The 27,254-nt window shown below is 39.6% G+C and overlaps 2 protein-coding genes across 2 annotated transcripts in view; both read right to left on the bottom strand.

Annotated features, from left to right (window-relative positions):
• Nucleotides 1-26,322, bottom strand: part of EVA1C (eva-1 homolog C) — a 112,426-nt gene extending 86,104 nt beyond the window's left edge. Inside the window, exon 1 of the mRNA XM_069760847.1 lies at nucleotides 25,812-26,322. Coding sequence (XP_069616948.1) covers nucleotides 25,812-25,929 — 118 coding nt within the window. The 5' untranslated portion in view covers nucleotides 25,930-26,322. The remainder of the gene's footprint in view (nucleotides 1-25,811) is intronic.
• Nucleotides 3,680-6,964, bottom strand: LOC138671911 (uncharacterized). Its single transcript, XM_069760036.1, has 6 exons — nucleotides 6,884-6,964; nucleotides 6,356-6,413; nucleotides 6,139-6,249; nucleotides 5,563-5,739; nucleotides 5,237-5,347; nucleotides 3,680-5,055 (listed from the first exon to the last, which is right to left on the bottom strand). The coding sequence occupies exons 2-6, from the start codon at nucleotides 6,411-6,413 to the stop codon at nucleotides 4,373-4,375; spliced, it is 1,140 nt and encodes a 379-aa protein (XP_069616137.1). The 5' UTR covers nucleotides 6,884-6,964; the 3' UTR covers nucleotides 3,680-4,372.
• Nucleotides 26,323-27,254: the final 932 nt, after the last annotated feature.

The following is a 27,254-nucleotide window of genomic DNA, read 5'->3' as shown; positions in this document are numbered from 1 at the left end:
TTATTGCATTTTTTGTGCTACCAAAATCTGTCAATTTTGCCTTTCACATTATATTTTCTTTGCAATGTTTATTCAGTGGGTTAAACATTTAGATTTTTTCATAGATCAGACATTTATGGATACTGTAATGCCAAATATGTTTATTTTTTTATTGTCTTAAGTTCTTTACTTTTAACTTGGAGAAAGCGGAATGATTTGAATCTTTATGTTTTTCATTTTAATATTTTTTAAAACTTTTTTTTACTTTCTACTTTATTTTTTATTTGCCCTTTAGGAACTTAAACCATTGATCGCTTGTTCTTTAGATTGCAATATTAGACAAGACAGTATTACAGTATTCAGGGGAAATCACTGATCCAGTAAAGCCATGGTCATCGTGGCAACGACAGATACCTTCATCAGCACCATGCGAACACATCATAGGGGTGAATGAAAAACTGCAATTCTGACGTTTCAATATTTGTTTTTTCTTTACAAATTTTATTGTACGGGTTAAATAATTTTATATGTTGATAGAATACCAAATATATAAATACAGTAATAAAATAATGAGATGACTCTGCTGAATTTGTCCTAGTCTATACAGCAAAGCTGAAAAGTGAACTGCAGAGAAAACCTATAGTGTCTTCACCAGTAGTTAATGGGAGTAGTGTATAATAGCCATGTCTCGTCAAACTCAATCTGACAGGTGCCCCGCCCCTATCAAAGTGTATCAAAATGTGTAACCCCTCCCCTCCCCTTGTCTGACGGCTGGTATCCAGCTGTCCCTCCTTGTTTGATTCCCCCTTTTGATATAGTTTAATATAGTTTAATTTGTTGTAGTTTTGATATTATTCCCGTATTTTGTGGAATAACACATGTTTATAATTATAGCCTAGTCGTGTATTTATTTTACACGTGGTTTATAACACCTTTTTCATTTGTTTTATAATAGATTTTATACGTAGCCCCGAGTTTGATTCTGTAAGCTTTTGTTTTATTCACAGTGTATCCATATAGTGAATAGGGCTGATGTTTCTGTATGCAATCCTACAGCCTGTTATGTGAAAAGTATTCTCAAACACTAACTAAATGGTAAACATTACCTAAATTAGGTTAACTGTGGGTCAGAGGCTTATAGCACCTAGGTCAAGCAATTGTTGTTGTATTTGCGTACCCCATAAATGTTTATTCTCACAAACAGAAAAGTTATTGTGTCCTGAAGATGGCATCTGAGGTTATTTGTTTTTTGTATTAGCTTTCTCAGAAAACAGCTGTGTTATCTGAGGGTCAGATATTTTTGTACAAACTCATGCTGTTTGGTGATCTTTGTGAAGCAGAACTTTGTTTTATAACACATTTGTACTTGTATTGTACCTGAATTGATATTTGCTTTCTCTTTTTTGTGTCCTGAAGATGGCATCTGCAAAGTTATTTGTTATCTACTGAGGCCATTGCAAGTTGTGTTTATTCACATTGTAGCAGGTTTTATCCTTGTGGCTGCCTTATATACACAGAAGAGATATGCACCAATGTCACAACACAAGTTATAATATGACCCAATGTTACAACACAAGTAAGAAGCGTCGTGTTTTATACGAATAAAAGTCATTTAGGACTTATGTTATCATGTTTTTGCACTTTATTAATATGCTGACCACATAGGTCAGTGATTTTTGCACTTTATTAATATGCAGGCCACATAGGTCAGTGATTTTTGCACTTTATTAACATACAACACACAAGAAATAGACATTTAGAACTTATTTATGATTAATATGCGATTATTAGGCATTTAGGACTTATGTTATCATGTTTTTGCACTTTATTAATATGCTGACCACATAGGTCAAGGATTTTTGCACTTTATTAATATGCGGTCCACATAGGTCAGTGATTTTTGCACTTTATTAACATACCACACAAGAAATAGACATTTAGAACTTATTTATGATTAATATGCGATTATTAGGCATTTAGGACTTATGTTATCATGTTTTTGCACTTTATTAATATGCGGTTATTAGTCATTTAGGACTTATGTTATCATGTTTTTGCACTTTATTAATATGCTGACCACATAGGTCAGGGATTTTTTGTACTTTATTAATATGCGGACCACAAACACTTCTGCACCCACGGGCACTTCTCAACCAACCATGCATCCGGTACTCATCAGTCACTGTGAAATAATGCAAAAATACATCTGTGCGCGGCTGTCGGCATCAACATTGTGCTATTATAAGTTTATGGTTCTGTAAAGAACACACAACACATACAGAACTCACACACACACACAAATACACACAGCACACAACACGCACACATTTCTCAAAATGCCATACACTTCAGAATATATTTGCAATTCACTACGCATGTAACACATATTTCTTCGCCCCACACGCATTTAACAGTCTTTCATATGTATCGCAGAAAGATTTTAGTTCCAACTGCGGGTCAGCGGCTTAAAGAAAAGTTATTGTGGCCTTGATTCTGGGGTAACACATGTTTATAAATATAACCTAGTCGTGTATTTATTTTACACATGGTTTATAACACATTTCATTTGTTTTTGTTGTTTGATTGTCATGTAAGAAGCGTTGTGTTTTATACGAATATAAAAGTGACACATTCCCATATATTATTACAGCTTTCATTAATTCTACATTATTTTAGCACATATTAATTTTACACTATTAATTTTACAGGAGCCTGTGCTGCCTATAATTTGACTCCTTTTTATACAAAGACATCTAACATATACAGACTTTTAATATTTTTGTGTAAAATCGCGGTCAGACAGGCACAAACACACACACACACAAATACACACAGCACACAACACGCACACATTTCTCAAAATGCCATACACTTCAGAATATATTTGCAATTCACTACGCATGTAACACATATTTCTTCGCCCCACACGCATTTAACAGTCTTTCATATGTATCGCAGAAAGATTTTAGTTCCAACTGCGGGTCAGCGGCTTAAAGAAAAGTTATTGTGGCCTTGATTCTGGGGTAACACATGTTTATAAATATAGCCTAGTCGTGTATTTATTTTACACATGGTTTATAACACATTTCATTTGTTTTTTGTTGTTTGATTGTCATGTAAGAAGCGTTGTGTTTTATACGAATATAAAAGTGACACATTCCCATATATTATTACAGCTTTCATTAATTCTACATTATTTTAGCACATATTAATTTTACACTATTAATTTTACAGGAGCCTGTGCTGCCTATAATTTGACTCCTTTTTATACAAAGACATCTAACATATACAGACTTTTAATATTTTTGTGTAAAATCGCGGTCAGACAGGCACAAACACACACACACACACACACACACGCACACAACACAGAACCACACACAACAAACACACAGAACCCACACACACACACACACACACAAGAAATAGACATTTAGGACTTATTTATGTTATTATCTTTATGCACTTTGAATGTGCTGTCTATAATTTGACTCTATCCTTGTTTTGTTGAAAATAACTGGACATACATAAGAAACCGGGCAATATATCTTTATAGAAATAACACTTCTGCACTCTTTGTGTATTTCTATCAGTTTTATTCAGGCATTTATAACACAACATGTTTGATATTGGTAATTTGATTCTGGGAACACATTTTAAGTTACTGCTGCACATGTATTACTGTTTTTCTTGTTTTTTTGTGTAAAATTTCGTTGTTGGCTTACAAAGACATTTCTTTGAGAAATGTGTAGCATAACCAATTACCCATCACGGCCACTAGATGGCAGAATATCATATTAATTATTCTGGGATAACATTTCTCTTTGGGCATTTCTATCAGTTTTATTTATGCTTTTATAACACAACATGTCTGCTATTGTTAATTTGATTCGGGGATAACACATGTTTATAAAAATAACGCTATAGCAAGCGGTAATGTCAAATTCTGAAAATAGCCATTTTATATTGAATTACTAACATTTTTCTATTTTAGCGCTGACACAGCCACATATATTATTCCAGCTTTCTTTAATTCTGCATTATTTTATCACATGATGAAAATAGTCATTTTATATTGAATTACTGCAGCTCGCGGCGCGTTACCACTGGACTCGTTTCTCAATTAATTTCCCAGCTGACGACGCTATCTATAATTCTGCGTATACCTTAGGCGTGTATTTACATGACAGTGTAATTATTTCTCACAATAAAACAACAGCTCAAATTTTAAGTTAGCTAACAGCATAATGATGACAAATGCATCTTTGCGGAATCTGATAACGACACGCTGAACAAAGGACGGAGCCTGACAAATACACACAACACACAACACGCACATATTATGAAAAATGACAACCATTGTATGTGATTTAAAAGACTTTAGTTAGATTTATCAGGGGTGATTTAGTTTGAAAGCACGCAACTCCTCGGTAATGTCATGTGTTGGACACGCATTTAACAGTCTTTCATATGTATCGCAGAAAGATTTTAGTTCCATCTGTGCGAGTTTGCTTTGAGCGTACTGCGCAGACATGTCAGTAAACATTTTGACATGGTCAGCATCCCACGAAGGACGACCTGTGTAAGGTGTATGTACAGCAACTTTCTGCTTTCTACCTACACGGCGTCGGGATACGGTTCGTTTCTTTAGAGGTAATACAGGGGCAAAAACGCTAGAAAAGTCTGCAAGAGCAGTATCTGCAGATTGCACAGTCTGGCACACAGGTATATTGAGGGGCTCTGTGGGTGACCACATACCCTCGGAGAGCTGTTCAATTTCTCTGTTTTCAGGCGTAACTTGGGGTATGGCGCTTGTGCTATTGGCGGGCCGAGTTATGCGGGGCCTAGCGTTCGGCGCTGCACGTTTCTCTCTTGAAACGTTCGTATATTTCTGATGTGAAATCTTGGGGCTTGGATTCCCGGGTTGTTTTGGTGCAGCGTAGCATTCATCACGATCCACAACACAGATGGGCGAGAGAGATGTTGTTCGCACCGCCGTATTAGCTCTTTGTGGTTGATTCTCTTCAGTGTCGTAATTACGCCGGTGCAAAACTCGTTGTTGAAGAGGCGACGTATCTAAAAGAAAAGATACAAGTGGCGGTTAGCCGCGAAACGGCGCAAAATTGGAAAAGCTAAACGGCGACGCATAGCTATGATCATACGTAATATTTGAAAAGTTAATGGGGACAGGTAGCCATGAAATCATTGTAACAATATTTACATAAACCTGTATAGAGCAGTCCAGATATATACTTACAAGTATGAAGCGGGAATTGTCCCACATCAGCTCCTGGTTTAACGGGAGGCGCAATGCTCAAACTCGCAGAGGCGGGAATATTCTCTTTTTCAAGCTGTATTTTCCGGGCAACTAGATTAGCGGGTGTAAGTAAAAATATAACGATTAGCGAACACAGAATTGATTTTCTACACAAAACTGCAGCGGTGAGAAGAATATATATATATATATATATATATATATATATATATTCAAAAATGAATTTTCTGACAGTTAGCTAGCAGCTGTAAGTAAATATGAGTATTACACAAAAGTGAGAATCGACTGTATTTCAAGTGAACAGATACCTTTTCTATTCTTGAAACATCGGCGTAACGAGTTGCCGCGTCTTTTAGGCGCATCGGGTTTCGCTGAAGTTGCAGGGTTCTTGACATCTATGATCTCCACGTCTGAACCCAGCGTATCGCGTGGTTCGGGAACACACCAGTTTTCAGCCATAGCGTCAGATGTCTCCGTGTCAGTATCTGTATGAGAAATTGCGCGTAGTTCGTGTTTACATACAAAGGATTAAAGCAACTGATATAGTATAATATAGTTTTACGGTATAAACATATTTGCGGTGTAAATTAATATAGCAAGACTTATGCCGCTATATATTAATAATTCAGTATTATATTGATGGCTACCGCTATTATTTGTTTTATTAATTTAATCATATATTTATTATGCCATAATTTGTGTAATACAATAGTTAATAGATGCTATAGTTTTACGCCATAAACAGTATATATTAACATAGATAATATATATATATATATATATATTTAGCTTTCTTACATGTGATACATGAAAGATAAATATCTTTGTACCGTGTTACAATGACATTTTTCCCTATCTAAAAGCAAAAAGGTGCTCCTAATTACCCATGATGAGATGAAGAGCAGGCCCATTATCGGCTATCGGCGCCACGGCTTCAATGCGCGCATAATTCTGCGTTATGAAATTATTGCGCCAATCGGGCGACATACACGGCTCTTAAATAAGAAAGAATGCATGAATATATAATTAATATAATTTACTTATAATATAATGACACAATCAGAATGAGTCAATACTCTGTACATTATACGCGTATAATACCTAATTGTGTGCTTGCAAGAAGGGGGCTGCATTGCTCGCGAGGGTATTGGGCTTCCATCTTAAATAAATAGGGGATAAGTTTTATCTATAACTGCGCCGCCAATAAATACAGTTTAAAACTACGTTACAAAAATATGCTTTACAGGCATTGATAATATTAGACCGCAAATAAAACAGTAAACACCTACTTTTCAGAGAGTAGCGCAACTGTTCAGAGAGAAATTACCACCCACCGTGAACACACCTACAGGAAACAGCATTATACGGCACCCGTGACTAATTGCGCGCACATGTCAGATAACAATGGTTGTTATGCCCCATCCATAAGCCTTTCTATATTAATTATGTCCCACAAATATTGCTTATACAGTAAAAAACTATATTATACATCGCTACTAAATATGCAGTTAGCTGCCAGTATAACACTAACTTATTAAACAAATAACAGCCTTAATTATGGTTTAGAGATGCATAGTTAAATATAATTATGCATTTGCGAATAATAACACAACTGTCTTATATACTTACATTTAGAATAGCTCTGCTTTTTATCCTAGTCGGACTTCTGGTGGATGTCTGTTGTACTGTAGTGGGACAGGCAGCTGTATTTATCCTGAGTGTCAGAAAGCAACTCAGGTGTTAACACCCAGAAACACACCCAGTTACGCCACATCACACGCCTTCTGTTAACACCCAGAACACAGTCATACATGCAATTAATGCATGTATTAACTCGGTATTATACGCGTATAATGTACAGAGTATTGACTCATTCTGATTGTGTCATTATATTATAAGTAAATTATATTAATTATATATTCATGCATTCTTTCTTATTTAAGAGCCGTGTATGTCGCCCGATTGGCGCAATAATTTCATAACGCAGAATTATGCGCGCATTGAAGCCGTGGCGCCGATAGCCGATAATGGGCCTGCTCTTCATCTCATCATGGGTAATTAGGAGCACCTTTTTGCTTTTAGATAGGGAAAAATGTCATTGTAACACGGTACAAAGATATTTATCTTTCATGTATCACATGTAAGAAAGCTAAATATATATATATATATATATATTATCTATGTTAATATATACTGTTTATGGCGTAAAACTATAGCATCTATTAACTATTGTATTACACAAATTATGGCATAATAAATATATGATTAAATTAATAAAACAAATAATAGCGGTAGCCATCAATATAATACTGAATTATTAATATATAGCGGCATAAGTCTTGCTATATTAATTTACACCGCAAATATGTTTATACCGTAAAACTATATTATACTATATCAGTTGCTTTAATCCTTTGTATGTAAACACGAACTACGCGCAATTTCTCATACAGATACTGACACGGAGACATCTGACGCTATGGCTGAAAACTGGTGTGTTCCCGAACCACGCGATACGCTGGGTTCAGACGTGGAGATCATAGATGTCAAGAACCCTGCAACTTCAGCGAAACCCGATGCGCCTAAAAGACGCGGCAACTCGTTACGCCGATGTTTCAAGAATAGAAAAGGTATCTGTTCACTTGAAATACAGTCGATTCTCACTTTTGTGTAATACTCATATTTACTTACAGCTGCTAGCTAACTGTCAGAAAATTCATTTTTGAATATATATATATATATATATATATATATATATATATATTCTTCTCACCGCTGCAGTTTTGTGTAGAAAATCAATTCTGTGTTCGCTAATCGTTATATTTTTACTTACACCCGCTAATCTAGTTGCCCGGAAAATACAGCTTGAAAAAGAGAATATTCCCGCCTCTGCGAGTTTGAGCATTGCGCCTCCCGTTAAACCAGGAGCTGATGTGGGACAATTCCCGCTTCATACTTGTAAGTATATATCTGGACTGCTCTATACAGGTTTATGTAAATATTGTTACAATGATTTCATGGCTACCTGTCCCCATTAACTTTTCAAATATTACGTATGATCATAGCTATGCGTCGCCGTTTAGCTTTTCCAATTTTGCGCCGTTTCGCGGCTAACCGCCACTTGTATCTTTTCTTTTAGATACGTCGCCTCTTCAACAACGAGTTTTGCACCGGCGTAATTACGACACTGAAGAGAATCAACCACAAAGAGCTAATACGGCGGTGCGAACAACATCTCTCTCGCCCATCTGTGTTGTGGATCGTGATGAATGCTACGCTGCACCAAAACAACCCGGGAATCCAAGCCCCAAGATTTCACATCAGAAATATACGAACGTTTCAAGAGAGAAACGTGCAGCGCCGAACGCTAGGCCCCGCATAACTCGGCCCGCCAATAGCACAAGCGCCATACCCCAAGTTACGCCTGAAAACAGAGAAATTGAACAGCTCTCCGAGGGTATGTGGTCACCCACAGAGCCCCTCAATATACCTGTGTGCCAGACTGTGCAATCTGCAGATACTGCTCTTGCAGACTTTTCTAGCGTTTTTGCCCCTGTATTACCTCTAAAGAAACGAACCGTATCCCGACGCCGTGTAGGTAGAAAGCAGAAAGTTGCTGTACATACACCTTACACAGGTCGTCCTTCGTGGGATGCTGACCATGTCAAAATGTTTACTGACATGTCTGCGCAGTACGCTCAAAGCAAACTCGCACAGATGGAACTAAAATCTTTCTGCGATACATATGAAAGACTGTTAAATGCGTGTCCAACACATGACATTACCGAGGAGTTGCGTGCTTTCAAACTAAATCACCCCTGATAAATCTAACTAAAGTCTTTTAAATCACATACAATGGTTGTCATTTTTCATAATATGTGCGTGTTGTGTGTTGTGTGTATTTGTCAGGCTCCGTCCTTTGTTCAGCGTGTCGTTATCAGATTCCGCAAAGATGCATTTGTCATCATTATGCTGTTAGCTAACTTAAAATTTGAGCTGTTGTTTTATTGTGAGAAATAATTACACTGTCATGTAAATACACGCCTAAGGTATACGCAGAATTATAGATAGCGTCGTCAGCTGGGAAATTAATTGAGAAACGAGTCCAGTGGTAACGCGCCGCGAGCTGCAGTAATTCAATATAAAATGACTATTTTCATCATGTGATAAAATAATGCAGAATTAAAGAAAGCTGGAATAATATATGTGGCTGTGTCAGCGCTAAAATAGAAAAATGTTAGTAATTCAATATAAAATGGCTATTTTCAGAATTTGACATTACCGCTTGCTATAGCGTTATTTTTATAAACATGTGTTATCCCCGAATCAAATTAACAATAGCAGACATGTTGTGTTATAAAAGCATAAATAAAACTGATAGAAATGCCCAAAGAGAAATGTTATCCCAGAATAATTAATATGATATTCTGCCATCTAGTGGCCGTGATGGGTAATTGGTTATGCTACACATTTCTCAAAGAAATGTCTTTGTAAGCCAACAACGAAATTTTACACAAAAAAACAAGAAAAACAGTAATACATGTGCAGCAGTAACTTAAAATGTGTTCCCAGAATCAAATTACCAATATCAAACATGTTGTGTTATAAATGCCTGAATAAAACTGATAGAAATACACAAAGAGTGCAGAAGTGTTATTTCTATAAAGATATATTGCCCGGTTTCTTATGTATGTCCAGTTATTTTCAACAAAACAAGGATAGAGTCAAATTATAGACAGCACATTCAAAGTGCATAAAGATAATAACATAAATAAGTCCTAAATGTCTATTTCTTGTGTGTGTGTGTGTGTGTGTGGGTTCTGTGTGTTTGTTGTGTGTGGTTCTGTGTTGTGTGCGTGTGTGTGTGTGTGTGTGTGTGTTTGTGCCTGTCTGACCGCGATTTTACACAAAAATATTAAAAGTCTGTATATGTTAGATGTCTTTGTATAAAAAGGAGTCAAATTATAGGCAGCACAGGCTCCTGTAAAATTAATAGTGTAAAATTAATATGTGCTAAAATAATGTAGAATTAATGAAAGCTGTAATAATATATGGGAATGTGTCACTTTTATATTCGTATAAAACACAACGCTTCTTACATGACAATCAAACAACAAAAAACAAATGAAATGTGTTATAAACCATGTGTAAAATAAATACACGACTAGGCTATATTTATAAACATGTGTTACCCCAGAATCAAGGCCACAATAACTTTTCTTTAAGCCGCTGACCCGCAGTTGGAACTAAAATCTTTCTGCGATACATATGAAAGACTGTTAAATGCGTGTGGGGCGAAGAAATATGTGTTACATGCGTAGTGAATTGCAAATATATTCTGAAGTGTATGGCATTTTGAGAAATGTGTGCGTGTTGTGTGCTGTGTGTATTTGTGTGTGTGTGTGTTTGTGCCTGTCTGACCGCGATTTTACACAAAAATATTAAAAGTCTGTATATGTTAGATGTCTTTGTATAAAAAGGAGTCAAATTATAGGCAGCACAGGCTCCTGTAAAATTAATAGTGTAAAATTAATATGTGCTAAAATAATGTAGAATTAATGAAAGCTGTAATAATATATGGGAATGTGTCACTTTTATATTCGTATAAAACACAACGCTTCTTACATGACAATCAAACAACAAAAACAAATGAAATGTGTTATAAACCATGTGTAAAATAAATACACGACTAGGTTATATTTATAAACATGTGTTACCCCAGAATCAAGGCCACAATAACTTTTCTTTAAGCCGCTGACCCGCAGTTGGAACTAAAATCTTTCTGCGATACATATGAAAGACTGTTAAATGCGTGTGGGGCGAAGAAATATGTGTTACATGCGTAGTGAATTGCAAATATATTCTGAAGTGTATGGCATTTTGAGAAATGTGTGCGTGTTGTGTGCTGTGTGTATTTGTGTGTGTGTGTGAGTTCTGTATGTGTTGTGTGTTCTTTACAGAACCATAAACTTATAATAGCACAATGTTGATGCCGACAGCCGCGCACAGATGTATTTTTGCATTATTTCACAGTGACTGATGAGTACCGGATGCATGGTTGGTTGAGAAGTGCCCGTGGGTGCAGAAGTGTTTGTGGTCCGCATATTAATAAAGTACAAAAAATCCCTGACCTATGTGGTCAGCATATTAATAAAGTGCAAAAACATGATAACATAAGTCCTAAATGACTAATAACCGCATATTAATAAAGTGCAAAAACATGATAACATAAGTCCTAAATGCCTAATAATCGCATATTAATCATAAATAAGTTCTAAATGTCTATTTCTTGTGTGGTATGTTAATAAAGTGCAAAAATCACTGACCTATGTGGACCGCATATTAATAAAGTGCAAAAATCCTTGACCTATGTGGTCAGCATATTAATAAAGTGCAAAAACATGATAACATAAGTCCTAAATGCCTAATAATCGCATATTAATCATAAATAAGTTCTAAATGTCTATTTCTTGTGTGTTGTATGTTAATAAAGTGCAAAAATCACTGACCTATGTGGCCTGCATATTAATAAAGTGCAAAAATCACTGACCTATGTGGTCAGCATATTAATAAAGTGCAAAAACATGATAACATAAGTCCTAAATGACTTTTATTCGTATAAAACACGACGCTTCTTACTTGTGTTGTAACATTGGGTCATATTATAACTTGTGTTGTGACATTGGTGCATATCTCTTCTGTGTATATAAGGCAGCCACAAGGATAAAACCTGCTACAATGTGAATAAACACAACTTGCAATGGCCTCAGTAGATAACAAATAACTTTGCAGATGCCATCTTCAGGACACAAAAAAGAGAAAGCAAATATCAATTCAGGTACAATACAAGTACAAATGTGTTATAAAACAAAGTTCTGCTTCACAAAGATCACCAAACAGCATGAGTTTGTACAAAAATATCTGACCCTCAGATAACACAGCTGTTTTCTGAGAAAGCTAATACAAAAAACAAATAACCTCAGATGCCATCTTCAGGACACAATAACTTTTCTGTTTGTGAGAATAAACATTTATGGGGTACGCAAATACAACAACAATTGCTTGACCTAGGTGCTATAAGCCTCTGACCCACAGTTAACCTAATTTAGGTAATGTTTACCATTTAGTTAGTGTTTGAGAATACTTTTCACATAACAGGCTGTAGGATTGCATACAGAAACATCAGCCCTATTCACTATATGGATACACTGTGAATAAAACAAAAGCTTACAGAATCAAACTCGGGGCTACGTATAAAATCTATTATAAAACAAATGAAAAAGGTGTTATAAACCACGTGTAAAATAAATACACGACTAGGCTATAATTATAAACATGTGTTATTCCACAAAATACGGGAATAATATCAAAACTACAACAAATTAAACTATATTAAACTATATCAAAAGGGGGAATCAAACAAGGAGGGACAGCTGGATACCAGCCGTCAGACAAGGGGAGGGGAGGGGTTACACATTTTGATACACTTTGATAGGGGCGGGGCACCTGTCAGATTGAGTTTGACGAGACATGGCTATTATACACTACTAATGGGAAAAATGCTTTTTTTTTAACTATGCTCACATGAAATTAAAAACGGCACCACCAATTTATAAAAAATACTGTACATTTATAATAAAACCTTGATTTATAATAGTAAGTAATTTTCTTGATATCCAATGCATGCCATTGCCAGGTCCCTTGCTGAAGTAATATTCCCCACATCCTGATCGGATAATTCCCATCTTCCGGCCTTGCTGTTTGACCCTCATAGCACAGTAAATGGACAGTGTAACGGGACCAGTCTGTGCTGCTCCCTACCCAAGGTGTTATTTCATCCGAGCACCGTACTTGCGGCCAGCACATCGTCTCCAAATATCTGAGACGTCTTTGTTGTTGGTGCAGATACTGTGACTAATGTGGTCATATTGACCGAGCGAGGATTAGAATCACATTTCATGTGTGTTTATTAGTCATTTAACTCATTATTGCCTCACAATCTAAACCGCATAAATAAGATTGTATGATTCCTTTGTACCTAAGAAGATCCACTTTTGGGGAGTGAGGATTGTTGACCAAGTCAAAGGGCAATTCTAGGTTGGTGGTCACCAAAGCTAGGAATGTTGTCCTTAAAACAATCTTAGCTTTGCATCATATGGTCATAATATAGTCACATTAAAGGGTCGGTATTATGCCACTGCACCCAAACCCAATCCATGTTACCCTCAGAACACAATACTTGCCAATTTTGAAGCATCTGATCTTGGAGATACAGGCTCATGTTCACAACCCCCTTTTTAAAAATATGCCTCTTCTATAGCACAGCCATTCTCCAACCACTCTATGCCCCGTAGTGATACACAAGAAACCTTCTGAAAGTGCTACAGGGATTTTTCGAGATATATTTTCCAACTATTCAGGGACTCTGAAAGGTTTAGCCATTTTCTGGAAGCCTCCTAAAAGGTCATAACCACAAAAAAACTCCTTACACTGCCTAGATTAATAATACCATACACTGTCCAGACTGCCATACTCGGCCCAGACCAGGTGTTACTGTCCAGAACAATAGCGCCACACACTGTCCATGCTCATACCACTGGCGCTAAGTACTGCCTAGACCATTAGTGCTATACACGACCAAGAACAGTAATGTCATACACTGCCCAAACTCATACCGTACCTCACAACTCTTACAGAACAGAACGATGTGTGGCACCCCTAGGGGTATTTGCCACAAAAATAGTTACTGACAGTAAATGCAAATACTAAAATAGCAAGACTGCACTACCACCTCCGGCCAGAAGGGGGAGCTCCAGAGACTCCCCTTGATCCATTCTGGTCTGAGAGAAGAACTGGCAGTTGGGCTAAGGAGCTGAAAGTGAGAGGTCATACAGTTGAATCTCTAACAGCCCTGTGACTGTTACCAGGCCTAAATCACCGGCCTGAGGAGAAGAGGGATAGAGAAAAAGGACATTGTGAGAACCGGGTAGCATTAATCACTACCCAGAACAGGCGCAAAGACGGATACCGGATCCGTGGCTGTATTCATTACATATAATACAGCAACCGGAAAAACGTGAGGTGATATCAGCTTCACTAGGGTCGGACGCAGCAACAGACACAGAGTTCAGCGGTACTCCTGGAGGGGGTAAGCCGATAAAAGGACTCGGGTTGCCCGTCGAACCAGGACCCGGAGGGGACAGATTGGGCCGGCAGCCAGTTCACATACAGCAGCAGGGCCACACAGATATTGCGTACAATAAGAGGCGAAGACCCCGGCAGGGTCAAAGTAACTCAGAGTTCCCATACAGACTCCGGTGACAGGACTGGTTGTAAATCCTTTTTTGTTAAAGTAAACTGGTTAAACGTTTCAGTGCCTCAGTCTTTCATTTGGACAATAGCCATCTATCCAGGATTGGGATCATCACCGCTGGGAGAACCTGCTGCTGATCAAGTAAGTGCCTGTTCCCTCACGATACCCTTTACACTGTGCATTGCCTGAGGCCACAGCACCGGGTCAAGCCACCCGTGACACCCCCCTCAACAGACAGACCCCATTGGTCCGGTGCTGGGTACCCCGGTCTCTTGGGCGTCACAGATGCGTGGCGCACATGTTGACCATGCCCCTAGTCACACATATATAACAATTCTTTCTAGATTGACAAGAGGAGATGTCAGGGGGGCGGTGGTACTGAGGTACATTCAGCAGACGCCCGGTAATGAAGGGCGTAGACCCAGATCCGGGACTGTCCCGCTGTATACGGATGGTTGGAACTAGAGATGAGCTGATTAATTCACAAGACTACGGTACAGAGTCCAGATCAGTGGTACTCGGTGGCCGCACAGAAGGCCTACAAATCTTCTACTTTCTGGCGTCCCCGGTTTTTGATTAGCCAGGCTTAGCGTGACATCATTAGTGCGTCCTACTCTTCTCTAATTAGGACCTATGGATTTATGTTTTTTTGTTCATTCATTCATTTTTGGAAAAAAACATTTTGACAATGAGGGTGATCAATGAGTATAACAGGTGGTGGTGAAGTCTCCTTCAATGGAAGTCTTAACAGAGGCTGGACAGACATCTGTCTGAGATGGTCTAGTGACTCCTGCATTGAGCAGGGGGCTGGACACAATGACCCTGGAGGTCCCGTCCAACTCTAACATTCTGTGATAGTCGTAGTAGCTAGAGCAGAACCTTCTCATTTGTATGCAAGCTTCACTATGACATCTGGCTTTTTGGTCTCTGTAAGGCCGTGTTCACACATTGCATAAATACTGTTTTTTGTTTTCTGCAGGTGTCCGCACCAAACTAAGCAATAACAATCTTCTCTGGTTATTCATTTTTCCTGCATTTTTTTCTGCATTTTCCCTGTTATTTTATATTTTATACATTAGTGCAGACGTGAAGCCGCATTTTTAAAGTGTTTTTTTTAATAGTGCAGAAAACTTTGATTTTTCACTTTTTAAGCAACTGCAGCTTTTTACATGCATTTTTTTCAGGCTGCACATAGACGTGTATAGAGAAAGAAAAGCACCAAAACGCACAGTTCAGCGGTGTCTTTAGGCCACAGGGGGCGCAGTTTTCATGACATTACATCCACTTTGCTTGGACAGATCAACACAGCAGAATTTCTGTCCAAAAAAAGTGACAGAATAAAGTGCCACATTTACCCTACACGTACGTGAACACGACCTAAATGTCCAGGCAAAGTAGATGTGATTTCATTAAATCTACCCCTCGGTGCGTCTAAAGACGCTGCTGAACTCTGCTGTTTTGGTGCTTTTTTATGTACAGTAGAGCCTGATAAAAAAATACATGTAAAAGACGCTGTTGCAGAATCAAAGTTTTTCTGAATTATTAAAAAAGAAAACTGCTTCAAATCTGCAGAAAAATGCATCAAATAGGGAGGAAAAGGCATAAAATAACACATCAAACACACACATAATCAGAGAAGATCACTATTGCGTCATATGATGTGGACACTTGCTGAAAGCATGCAGATACAATGCAGTAAAAAAAAATGCAGCATTTACTCTACGTGTGAACAATCATTTTGTATGAGTTTAATGGAGAAAATAAAATCAATCACGCCATTTTCTTATGCCATTTACCGATCACTGTAAATAATCTGATCATTTTGTTGTACGGGTTGTAACATCTACATGGATTTGTGAGGTTTATTTTTTTAAAGTAGTTTAAAAATTAGATTATTGTAATTGGCTTATAGTTATATAGTGGCTATATAGTATTTTTTAGTTATTTTATAGGAAGAAAAAAAATCTGAGTCTTATTTTCCCTCTAGAATACAGAGACATAGAAATACAATGTTATATATGATATAGCTCTATGGCCCAGTACAATCTGCCTCTGAGTTCAGAGCCTATAATGCACATTCACATAGAGCAAATTCTCCAATTTTTGTTAGTGTAGGCTGTGGCTCACACCTTTTGCTGTTGCTTTCAATGTTACAGGTTGGGAGTATGAATCAGATCTCAAGAAAGGAGAAAAATTGTTTATTTCATTCAATGTATGAGCAGAGTAGTGAGATGCCGTACCCACCCCAGATGAGAAGTAAGGCCCCTTTCACACGTCCGTGTCTCCTGACACGTGCACACGGAGAACACAGTTTAATGTCCTCCGTATGACACGCACGGCCACCGGGGAAGAAGCACTACAGTAAGCGCTGTTCCCCAGCGGCTGGAGCTGAAGCCGGCTCTCATCATTCTCCCCTACTCTGCCGGTGAGCAGAGGAGAATGATGAGCGTTATGTTAAATTCTGAGTGACAGCAGGTGGTGGCTTTTGGGACTCTTACCCCCCTCATCCGACACCTGATAACAGTGACACTAGGTGCGGAGGATGGGGGTATTCCACAGCCGCCGGCTGCGATTGTTCACAAATAAATGAATGAAAAACCCGACGTGGGTTCCCCCTTATTTTATTGAACCAACTAGACAAAACTCACAGTTGGGGGCTGCAACCCCAAGTGGTCAGTGTCTGCAAAGCTTGGTTATCAAGAATACAGGGGTCCCACGCTGCTTTTTTAAATTATTTAAATAAATAATTTAAAAAAACGGCGTGGGGTCCCCCCCCCTTTTTGACAACCAGCCTCACTAAAGCTCACAGCTGGGGGCTGCTATTCTCAGACTGATAAGGGGCCATTGATATAGGCCCCCCCCAGCCTAAAAACAGCAACCCGCAGCTGCCTTTTCTGCCGCTTTGCCCGGCTCTTCCCACTCAATGTGACGACAAGAGTGCAAACAATAACAAACAACATGGGTGGCGGCACACACTCAGTGCTGGACCTGGGGAGGGTGAGTAAAGTAAAGTTTGCTTTTTCAAAACAAACTGCAGCTGAAGGATTAGTCACTTTCAGCTCTGATCAGATGCTTATAAGACTAACTGACCTTGTCAGGCACAAATCAGATAAAGACCTGCCAGGACCCATGATAAAGCACATAAAATTGTTTGCGAAAGTATTCACCCCTTGGCTTTTCACTATTTTGTTACATTACAATCAGTGTTTGAATATTTTTGTAATCTGATTTGTGTGTGATGCTTCAGCACTAAATAGTCTAGTTGGTGAAGTGAAAAAAATACAGGTATAAATTAAATTTATGGGATAAAATAACTAAAACTTGGCATGTGCATATGTATTCACCCCTTCTGCTATGAAACCCCTACAAAATTCTGAAGCAAGCAATTACCTTCACAAGTCACATACCTAGTGACAGGACGTCCCCTGTGTGCAATCTAAGTGTCACATCTGTCAGTAGATACACTTTACCTTTTCTGAAAGGCCACAAAGGCTGCAACACTATTAACAAGAGGCAACACTAACCAAACACCATGAAGACCAAGGAGATCTCCAAACAACACCATGAAGACCAAGGAGATCCCCAAACACCATGAAGACCAAGGAGATCTCCAAAAAACACCATGAAGACCAAGGAGATATCAAAACAACACCATGAAGACCAAGGAGATCTCGAAACAACACCATGAAGACCAAGGAGATCTCGAAACAACACCACGAAGACCAAGGAGATCTCCAAACAACACCATGAAGACCAAGGAGATCTCCAAACACCATGAAGACCAAGGAGATCTCCAAAAAACACCATGAAGACCAAGGAGATCTCCAAACAACACCATGAAGACCAAGGAGATCTCGAAACAACACCATGAAGACCAAAGAGATCTCGAAACAACACCATGAAGACCAAGGAGATCTCCAAACAACACCATGAAGACCAAGGAGATCCCCAAACACCATGAAGACCAAGGAGATCTCCAAAAAACACCATGAAGACCAAGGAGATATCAAAACAACACCATGAAGACCAAGGAGATCTCGAAACAACACCATGAAGACCAAGGAGATCTCGAATCAACACCACGAAGACCAGGGAGATCTCCAAACAACACCATGAAGACCAAGGAGATCCCCAAACACCATGAAGACCAAGGAGATCTCCAAAAAACACCATGAAGACCAAGGAGATCTCCAAACAACACCATGAAGACCAAGGAGATCTCAAAACAACGCCATGAAGACCAAAGAGATCTCGAAACAACACCATGAAGACCAAGGAGATCTCCAAACAACACCATGAAGACCAAGGAGATCTCCAAATAAGTTAGTGCAAGCCACTGTAGCTGAAGATCAGGGCAGATGGAGTCACTGTGTGCTTTTTGTGGCCTTGAATTTTGGCAGTGTTTGCCTATTTTAGGAGAGAAAAACATGGTCGACCACGCTAATGATTGAGCCCACCTCAGAAAGATGGACATTGACAAAATGGAGGAAAAAAAGAGAACACAGTGACACCATCTACCTCAAGTCAAGGGCCGGTCTTGGATTATGCTCAAATCCCATTTTTCAGGATTTCAGATAGAAGCCTGGATGGAGCTTCTGACATGTGGACCAAACACAACGTGAACATACAATTAGAACATGTCAGTTACTTACTTATATATAACTACTTAGAACTTGGCGCTGATAATACGTTTCCACGTTGCACCAAGCATTGCCAGCACATACATGTATTTACATGGTTTCCCGATGAAATTACTGCTCAGGAAAATGGCTTTACAGCACATAACTGAAGCTCTTTATAGATCTATAGTGAAATGTTACAACACGCAGGCCTAAGCTAATTACACCCACTCCCAGAGTACATCGTTAACACTTAGCAGGATTTTATTTCTACAAATAGCCGTATTTAAAAAAAAAAAGTGATTAAAATAAATGAAAACATTCTTACATAGAGAGATGGCCACTAAATATAATATTCAATGAAGCAAACTGGTCAATATAAGAAAGATTAAATGAGAAGCTGCAGTTGCATCCCCCTCCTCCCTCTGATTTTCTGTATTTTTGGAAACTGAGGTTTGTGAATATTTTACATGGTTTCTGCAGGCAAGACAATAGTGCAAGCTGGATAACATTTGGATAGAAAAGCCAGACACCTTTGTACTCTATGTATTGTTTGGCAGAGAAGGGGTGTCAATCAGGGGCAAGGCTAGTTTTAGAAAATGTGGGGCCCTGGGCAAAAGTTTAAAGTGGGACCCCAAATACTAATATATTGCACTATCAGGCAGAAATATTTTAGTTGCATTTACATGCATTGAGTTCAGGCCACTAAACGAATGTGATCGAGAATATTGAAGTCGATCGATGATTGTTCCCGGGTCTCTTTTCACCGGTTGAGGAACAATTATAGTGACAGAATGATCACTAGTAGATCAATCTGTCCCCTTAAGGTACTGTCACACTCAGCGACGCTGCAGCGATATAGACAACGAGCCGATCGCTGCAGCGTCGCTGTTTAGGTCGCTGTAGAGACGTCAAACACAGCAACTCCAGAACGACACAGGAGCGATCCAGTGACATAACGGCGACTCACTTCTCGTTCTCGCTGGTTGTTAGCTGCATGTAAAAACATTGCTGGCATCGTTGCTTTTGCTGTCAAACATGGAGATACACGCCGACCTGACGACCCAATAAAGTTCTGGACTTCTAGCTCCGACCAGCGATGGCACAGCGGGATCCAGATCGCTGCTGCGTGTCAAACACAACGAGATCGCTATCCAGGACGCTGCAACGTCACAGATCGTTGTCGTTCTCGTTGTAAAGTTGCTGAGTGTGAAGGTACCTTTACAGTATCATGTTATCAGCAGCATAGCTGCAGTTTTCTCCGGTCGATGTGCTGCTGAGAACAATGTTTTTTGTTCGGCTTAAACAATCCAATCACTCAAAGAATAGACAGCATTTTGCTTGTTTAGTATAATACACCCCATAGTCCTCGACATGGTATAATGCACCCCACAGTCCTTCATATACTATAATGTGCTCCATAATACTCCATAGAGTATAATGTGTCCCACAGATCTCCCATAGATCTCCATATAGAATAATGCACTCCCCATAGTCCTTCATATAATATAATATGCCCCACAGTCCTCTATATAGTATAATATGCACCATAGTCCTCCATATAATATCATGTGCACTATAGTCCTCCATATAGTATAATACACTGCCCATAGACCTCAATATAGTACAATACACTCCCCATAGTCCTTCATATAGTATACTACACTCCCTATAGTCATCCATATAGCATAATACACTCCTCGCAGTATTCCATATTGTATAAGGTACCCCCATAGTCCTCCATGTATTACAATGCACTCCCCATAGTATAATGCACCCCATAGTTGTTCATATACCATATAGTACATATAGTATAATGTACTCCCCCTATTGCATAATGCACCCCATAGTACTAGATAGAGTATAATGCAGCCACTCTCAGAGTATGAGGCCCCCTTTAGAGTATAATGCAGCCACGCCATAGAGTATAATGCAGACACCCCATAGAGTATAATTCAGCCACCCCATAGAGTATCATGCAGCCCCTCATGGCGTATAATGTAGCCCCCATAGAGTATAATGCAGTCCCTGATAGAATATAATGCAGGAGTATTATAATGCATGGAGTATAATGCAGAACCCTCATAGAGTATAATGCAGCACCCTTATGAAGTATAATGAAGCCCCCTCATAGAGTAAGATGCAGCTCCTCATAGAGTATAATGCAGCCACCCCATAGAATGTAATGGAGCCACCCCATAGAGTATAATGCAGCCCCCCATAGAGTATAATGCATATTCCCACAGAATATAATGCAGCCCCCCCCATAGAGTATAATGCAGCTCCCTTGGGAGTATAATGCAGTCATCCATAGAGTATAATGCAGCAGCATCTATGATGCTGATACAGTTGAATGCGTCGAGGGGAGGGTGGTGCTGGCACTGGGCCCCGACTCAAGGTTCCCCTAGCGGTGATGTTGTGTGCCGCACTGCCGCTATTACTGGCACTCCACTGGCTGGGGGCCCCTGGGGGAGCAGGGGTCCTTGGCACATGCCTATTCTGTTTGCCATTAATGCTGGCCCTGATCAAGGGCAGAACAAAAAGAGCATGGGTCTCATAGCAAACTATTAAATTGTATGTTCTCCGCTTAACACCCCTGCACTTCACCGCCATGCCCTCGTCCAGTGCTGCCTGATCTGATACCCATCTACCTGCTCATCTGGGTTGAGCTGCTTCTCAGTGCCATCCACTCTGACAACACTTGTACTTGTACAGTGGGTGGCACTACAAAAGGATCCAGCGGAGATTGCCCTGTGTAGGGAGGGGATCATGAGAACCACACAGAAGACCTGATTAGCTAATCTGTTGGTTGCAAGAAGAGCGATGTACAAGTTTAGTTACCCTTTAAATATTGGATAATACCTTAGACCAATTGGCATTAACCACTAGGCCAGTCTAGACCTCCAGGGACAGTACAGTCATACTAAACCACTCTGGTAAGATGTGTATCATGTAGAAAGTTAGCAATGTGAGTATAATTGGACACCAAGGGCGAAGGAGGTAAATTTTGTTATCCCTGGAAACCCCTCATTATAAAATTCTTAATTTCCTTCAAATGCACCACCAAGGCCTAGACATTTCTGATATTTCTCCTTCAACCCCACCGAAACTCGAAAGTGGACAGTAGCTACTGTACAGGTGACATCGTATGAAACCTTTTTTTAATTTAGCCGCCATGTTAAATTCCTACTGTGAATAAGAAAAGTGAAAAGCTGGAAAAGAAAAGCCAGAACTCATTGTAAGATTTCCTCCTGCACGCTGGCTGTGAGTGTGAGAACTTGTAAATGTGCAGGATAGGGAAGGCCAAGGAGGCCAAACGTAATGTTGTTTTATGCATTCCCTCACAGCAGGCATGGAAGTGATTAGAGAACATGCAGTGAAGGATAAGAGAAGGCAGGGAGATAGCTAAAGGAGAGATCTGACCCTACAGATGACACCGAGCGGAAAATCCAATGACCCAAGAAAGAATTCCCTACAATAATCCCACCACTGCAAATGTACAATCTCCAAGGAAGACGAATGTTCTTAGTCATGGCAAGAACCAACTTTAATGTGCCTACAATTCCTACCAAGCCGAAGCCACCTAATACTAGGCTGTTGGAGGTCACTAGTCAGCACACTCTACCGGCAAACTGATGTCTACAAGGACAATCGGTGTATTTCAAGTCTCGATATGTTAGATTTTAACAAGTCATTAGTTTTTCATTGTACATATAAGCAAAGCCAGTGCTATGTGGTGACTGCTAATAGCCATCTTCCCATACCAATAAAAATATACCGTTGGATGAGTTACTGGAGAATGATATAAGTAAAAAAGAAATTCAAGGTGATACCCCCCAGAATACCAAGGTGGTGCTCTATCAATATTGCTGCCAGTCCTAGCCCTATACAGCAGGACATCTCCTTCAGTCCCATCATACCCCATACTGTGTGGTTGCTGCACCTACCATGGCTGATAGATGGTCACGCATCTCTTGCTTGTATGATGTCTTAAATAGCCATACTATCGCTGTCACACATCTTATGCCTGTGTAACATCTCCTATAGCTATACTGTACTGCTGCTACCAGCGCTGGCCTGATACAACCATAAATCTCCTTGCCTGGTCCATCATATTGTATATTGTGTGGCTGCACCACTGCCGGTAGGCAGCTACATATCTCCTGCCTGTCCATTGTGTTATATACGTAAAGTAGTGTACATCTGCTGAGAACTCTATTCTGTGCAGAGATATGAAAACCTGAAATAGCTGCCAAATGGATAATTTTTGGACACCGTTTGTTATTGTTTCCAAACAGTAAACCAGTTGTTGATCGCAAAAAGGAATGAGTTTTGATCTTATTTGTTAATTGCTTCAAATAGCAGATTTTTGACTGGCTTGTTAAAAAGGCTATAATTTATTCTTGATTTTTCAAACAACAAACCTGCTGCTACTCACCAAAAAGTGATAATTTTTGGACCGACAATTGTCAAAAAGCCCTGGCTTCTTCCATGTACCCTGCCTGTGGATAAAAACTGGCACTGCTGGCATCTGCCCCCCAAAGAGATACCGGTAATTTGGGAATATTTTTTACATTTTAAAAAACATCAGCCCAAAGTCCATCAGTGCAGTGTGTTATTAAACAGGTGTTTAGTTACCACCGGTTATTATCTATTTATAAAAAGTTGAGCACAGCACTCAGCAGCCCCATAGGGAATGAATGGAGGGCAGGTAGAGGATGCACTTTGCCGTTCCATACTGATGGGGATAACATTTTCCCACTCTGTGAATCGGTGTGGATTCCAGCCATCGGACCCTCACCACTAAACAAGTTGTCACCTATTCTTTGTATATGGCGACGTGTCGTGTGACAGCACTTCTCAAAAAAGCCACATGATAAAAAATATCTGTGCAACTGAGTCCTAATTTATTATTTTAGATAATCAGTTTGCTGTAAAAAAGAAAAAAATATCCAAATTGCAAATAAGTCGCCCAAATTCTGTTTTGAGGGGGGGTTTACACGAAAGTCCTGATGGGACCACTGAACGTGGGCAAGAATGCAGTGTGAAAGCACCCCTACAAAGATGACACCTGTCCTGCGTGGAGCGGGCTCAGCTCCCGAGTCTGCTCCTGACAACTGCATCCGGCATGTGTCATTGGTAAGGGTTGGAGAGGTAGTTGCACAGCAGACATTTATGGCACACAGCCTCTCCGCATTCACTTCTAAGGGAGTCACTGTCACTGCCGTCAGGCACCAGTTGGAATGGACCCTGTTCTTAGGAATAGGAGGAACATGGATCTATTGGATATTTAAACCCCTTTAAGCAGGGAGAGAACTGAGTGCTTTCACAGTTGAAGTATTAGAAGCAGGAAAAATGTTCAATAAAGAACTCAGTACCCCTGAATGGGGCCGGATTGTGATCACTAGACGACTCGGTCAGAGAGTCTCCATAATGGAAGGATTTTTGCGTTGCTCCTGGTAGGTAATGGTGGCTAATATCTGCCAACTAAAAAACAACCAGGGTTTCCAACCATCCAGAAATTCCATAGAAAAATAGAGCACTTTGTTCTCCTCTTCATAAAAAATGTGATGCCTCAGTGATTTGCCTTTTAAAGCTGAAGAAAGTTGTACAGGCCTTTATTATTTTAATTCTTAACATTTTATAGGTCACGGTGAACGGTTCTCATGTCTTTATATCAGAATCAAAGGTTGCAGAAATGTATATAATGATTTATTTTTAATTTATTTATTCTATTTTTAGTATTATTATTATTTATTTATTTTTAATTTATTTATTCTATTTTTACTATTATTATTTATTTATTTTTAATTTATTTATTTTTAATGTATTTATTCTATTTTTACTATTATTTATTTGTAATTTATTTATTTTATTTTTACCGTTATTATTAGTTATTTATTTTTAATGTATTTATTCTATTTTTACTATTATTATTTATTTATTTTTAATTTATTTATTCAGGTTTTTTTTTTTAAAACCTGACTGCAAGTATTTGGGGCTAATAAAACCTTTTTTTTGCCATTGGGTTTCGTTAACCATTTTGCACCCTTTGCCTTATATATCCTCTGTGTTGCACTGTCTATTGCTGGCTACAGTATGTATTAACTGAGAATCTGTCAGTGAGCTCATTGTAACAGTAGGACATCTCTTTTATCTGTCTATCATTGTGCTCCTCTCAGCCGATTTAAGACAACTTCAAGGTTGACTGTGCTGGGAAACAAAGCGCCTGTCAAAGTCAAATGGGCTAAAATGTTTAATAAAACCGCATTTCAAAAAATAATTTTTAGCTCAAAATAGTTGTGCTTAATAAAAAAAGTGTCCCATTTAAATGATCTATAATAGTTTTCCTATGTGTCCGTAAAAAATGTTGGATGTTCGTGATTTTTTATTAAATGGAGAGCTACGTTGGCAAACCTGAAGGATCGGCAACCACGTTATGGTCGCCCAGAGCCACTAGAGAGTGAAGGTTAGCCGATTTGGCCCAATTCTTCAGATGACCAGAAATTGTTAACAAAAGTTACTGCTGGTTATGATAGAAAAAAAAGTAGCTGCTATTAATGATATAACGTAACCTAATAATATTCTGCGTCATCACAAGGTCTCTCCATTAGGGACGACTCACCTGAGAAATCCGCCAGGGCAGAGACCTCTGTGGTCCAGAGCAAGAAGATGCAAAGGGCAATGCTGGTGCGGATCACTGGCTTCACCTGTCTCCCTTCATACCCATCTCGATTGATCATGATGTGGAGCTCCTGCCTGGGGACTCACATGATCTGATCATCTATCCAGCCAGTCCTGGGAAACAAGAGGTCTTGTCTCAAGGACCTGTAGATCCAAGCTGTCAGGGGTCTTCATATACAATATGACTCAGGGCTCATTCTTCGTTGACTATGTGCTGTCCTTCACACACCCCCTTTCTGGATCTGTTCTTGCGTGTCCTTATAGCTCTTACATCATTCCAGAAGGGGCAGCCAGGTAATCCAAGGGGGCACAGGAGCGCCCTAAGAGTGGTTGGCCCCAGGGCCGGTTGCGTATTAGTAAAAGGGTCCAGCTTCCTTTTCAGTAGTCTGGGCCATCATCAGTGATCAGGGGGAATAAACAGAGGAGCCCTCCCTGCTTCGGCTGCACGTGGAATGTTTGGTGACCCAGACATATCCTCCCACTTACACAACTTCTTCTGTTTGGGAGTCAATGGGGCTTGGGAACATGTGCAACTGAAGCCATCTAGTGGCAAGCTGCTACGCAAATGTTATTTGTGTTTTTGGGAAACGCATGCCAATCAGAAATAATACCCGCTCTGCACTGGAGAATAACTGGGAAATCATCCTGTCCCTTACTGGGATGATCCCATAATATTCACAAGATGTAAAGAATGAAAGCTGCTAAGAAATGGATGTGGCGACTTGAGCAGAACAATGTCATGCTGCTTAATTTTCCCACAGAATTTTCACGCATCACTGCTCATAATTTCTATTGTCTTTGTGGGAAGAGACTGTTTATTTTACAGCAAATGTTTTATCAAGGTACAAATGTAAACTACATGGAGAAAAGTATTGGGACACAAGTCTTAATTATTGAATGCAAGTTTTTCCTTCAGTCAAATTGCCCCCAGTGTATGACATATGGGCCCTCACCCCTTGTGTATGAGATCCAGGTCTTTGCCCACAGTGTATAACATCCGGGCCCTTTTCACCTGTGTATGAAATCCAGACCCTCGCCCCCTGTGTATAAGACCCAGGCCCTCGTTCCCAGTGTATAACATCCGGCCCCTCACCCCCTGTGTATAATAGCCAGGCCCTCGTCCCCAGTGTATAACATCCGGGCCCTCGCCCCCTGTGTATAAGATTCAGGCCCTCACCCCCAGTGTATAACATCTGGCCCCTCGCCCCCTGGGTATAAGATCCAAGCCCTCGTCCCCAGTGTATAACATACGGGCCCTCACCCCCTGTGTATAAGATCCAGGCCCTTGCCCCCAGTGTATAACATTCGGGCCCACGCCCCCTGTGTATAACATCTGGCCCCTTGGCATGGCTGGGGGAATTTTTTGTGGAAGACCTTGACTGGC

This window comes from Ranitomeya imitator, chromosome 3 (genome assembly GCF_032444005.1).
Source record: "Ranitomeya imitator isolate aRanImi1 chromosome 3, aRanImi1.pri, whole genome shotgun sequence".
NCBI lineage: Eukaryota > Metazoa > Chordata > Amphibia > Anura > Dendrobatidae > Ranitomeya > Ranitomeya imitator.
The sequence above is the reverse complement of the archived record's forward strand: the minus strand, read 5'-3'. Positions and strand labels throughout refer to the sequence as shown.

What these genes read in the sequence shown, in the direction of transcription:
- LOC138671911 (XM_069760036.1), bottom strand. Translation starts at nt 6,413, where the DNA reads ATGGAAGCCCAATACCCTCGCGAGCAATGCAGCCCCCTTCTTGCAAGC. An exon ending in TCTTGCAAGCACACAATTAG is followed by an intron (nt 6,250 to 6,355) that starts GTATTATACGCG and finishes TTCTTATTTAAG; the next exon opens with AGCCGTGTATGTCGCCCGAT. An exon ending in ACAATTCCCGCTTCATACTT is followed by an intron (nt 5,056 to 5,236) that starts GTAAGTATATAT and finishes CTTTTCTTTTAG; the next exon opens with ATACGTCGCCTCTTCAACAA.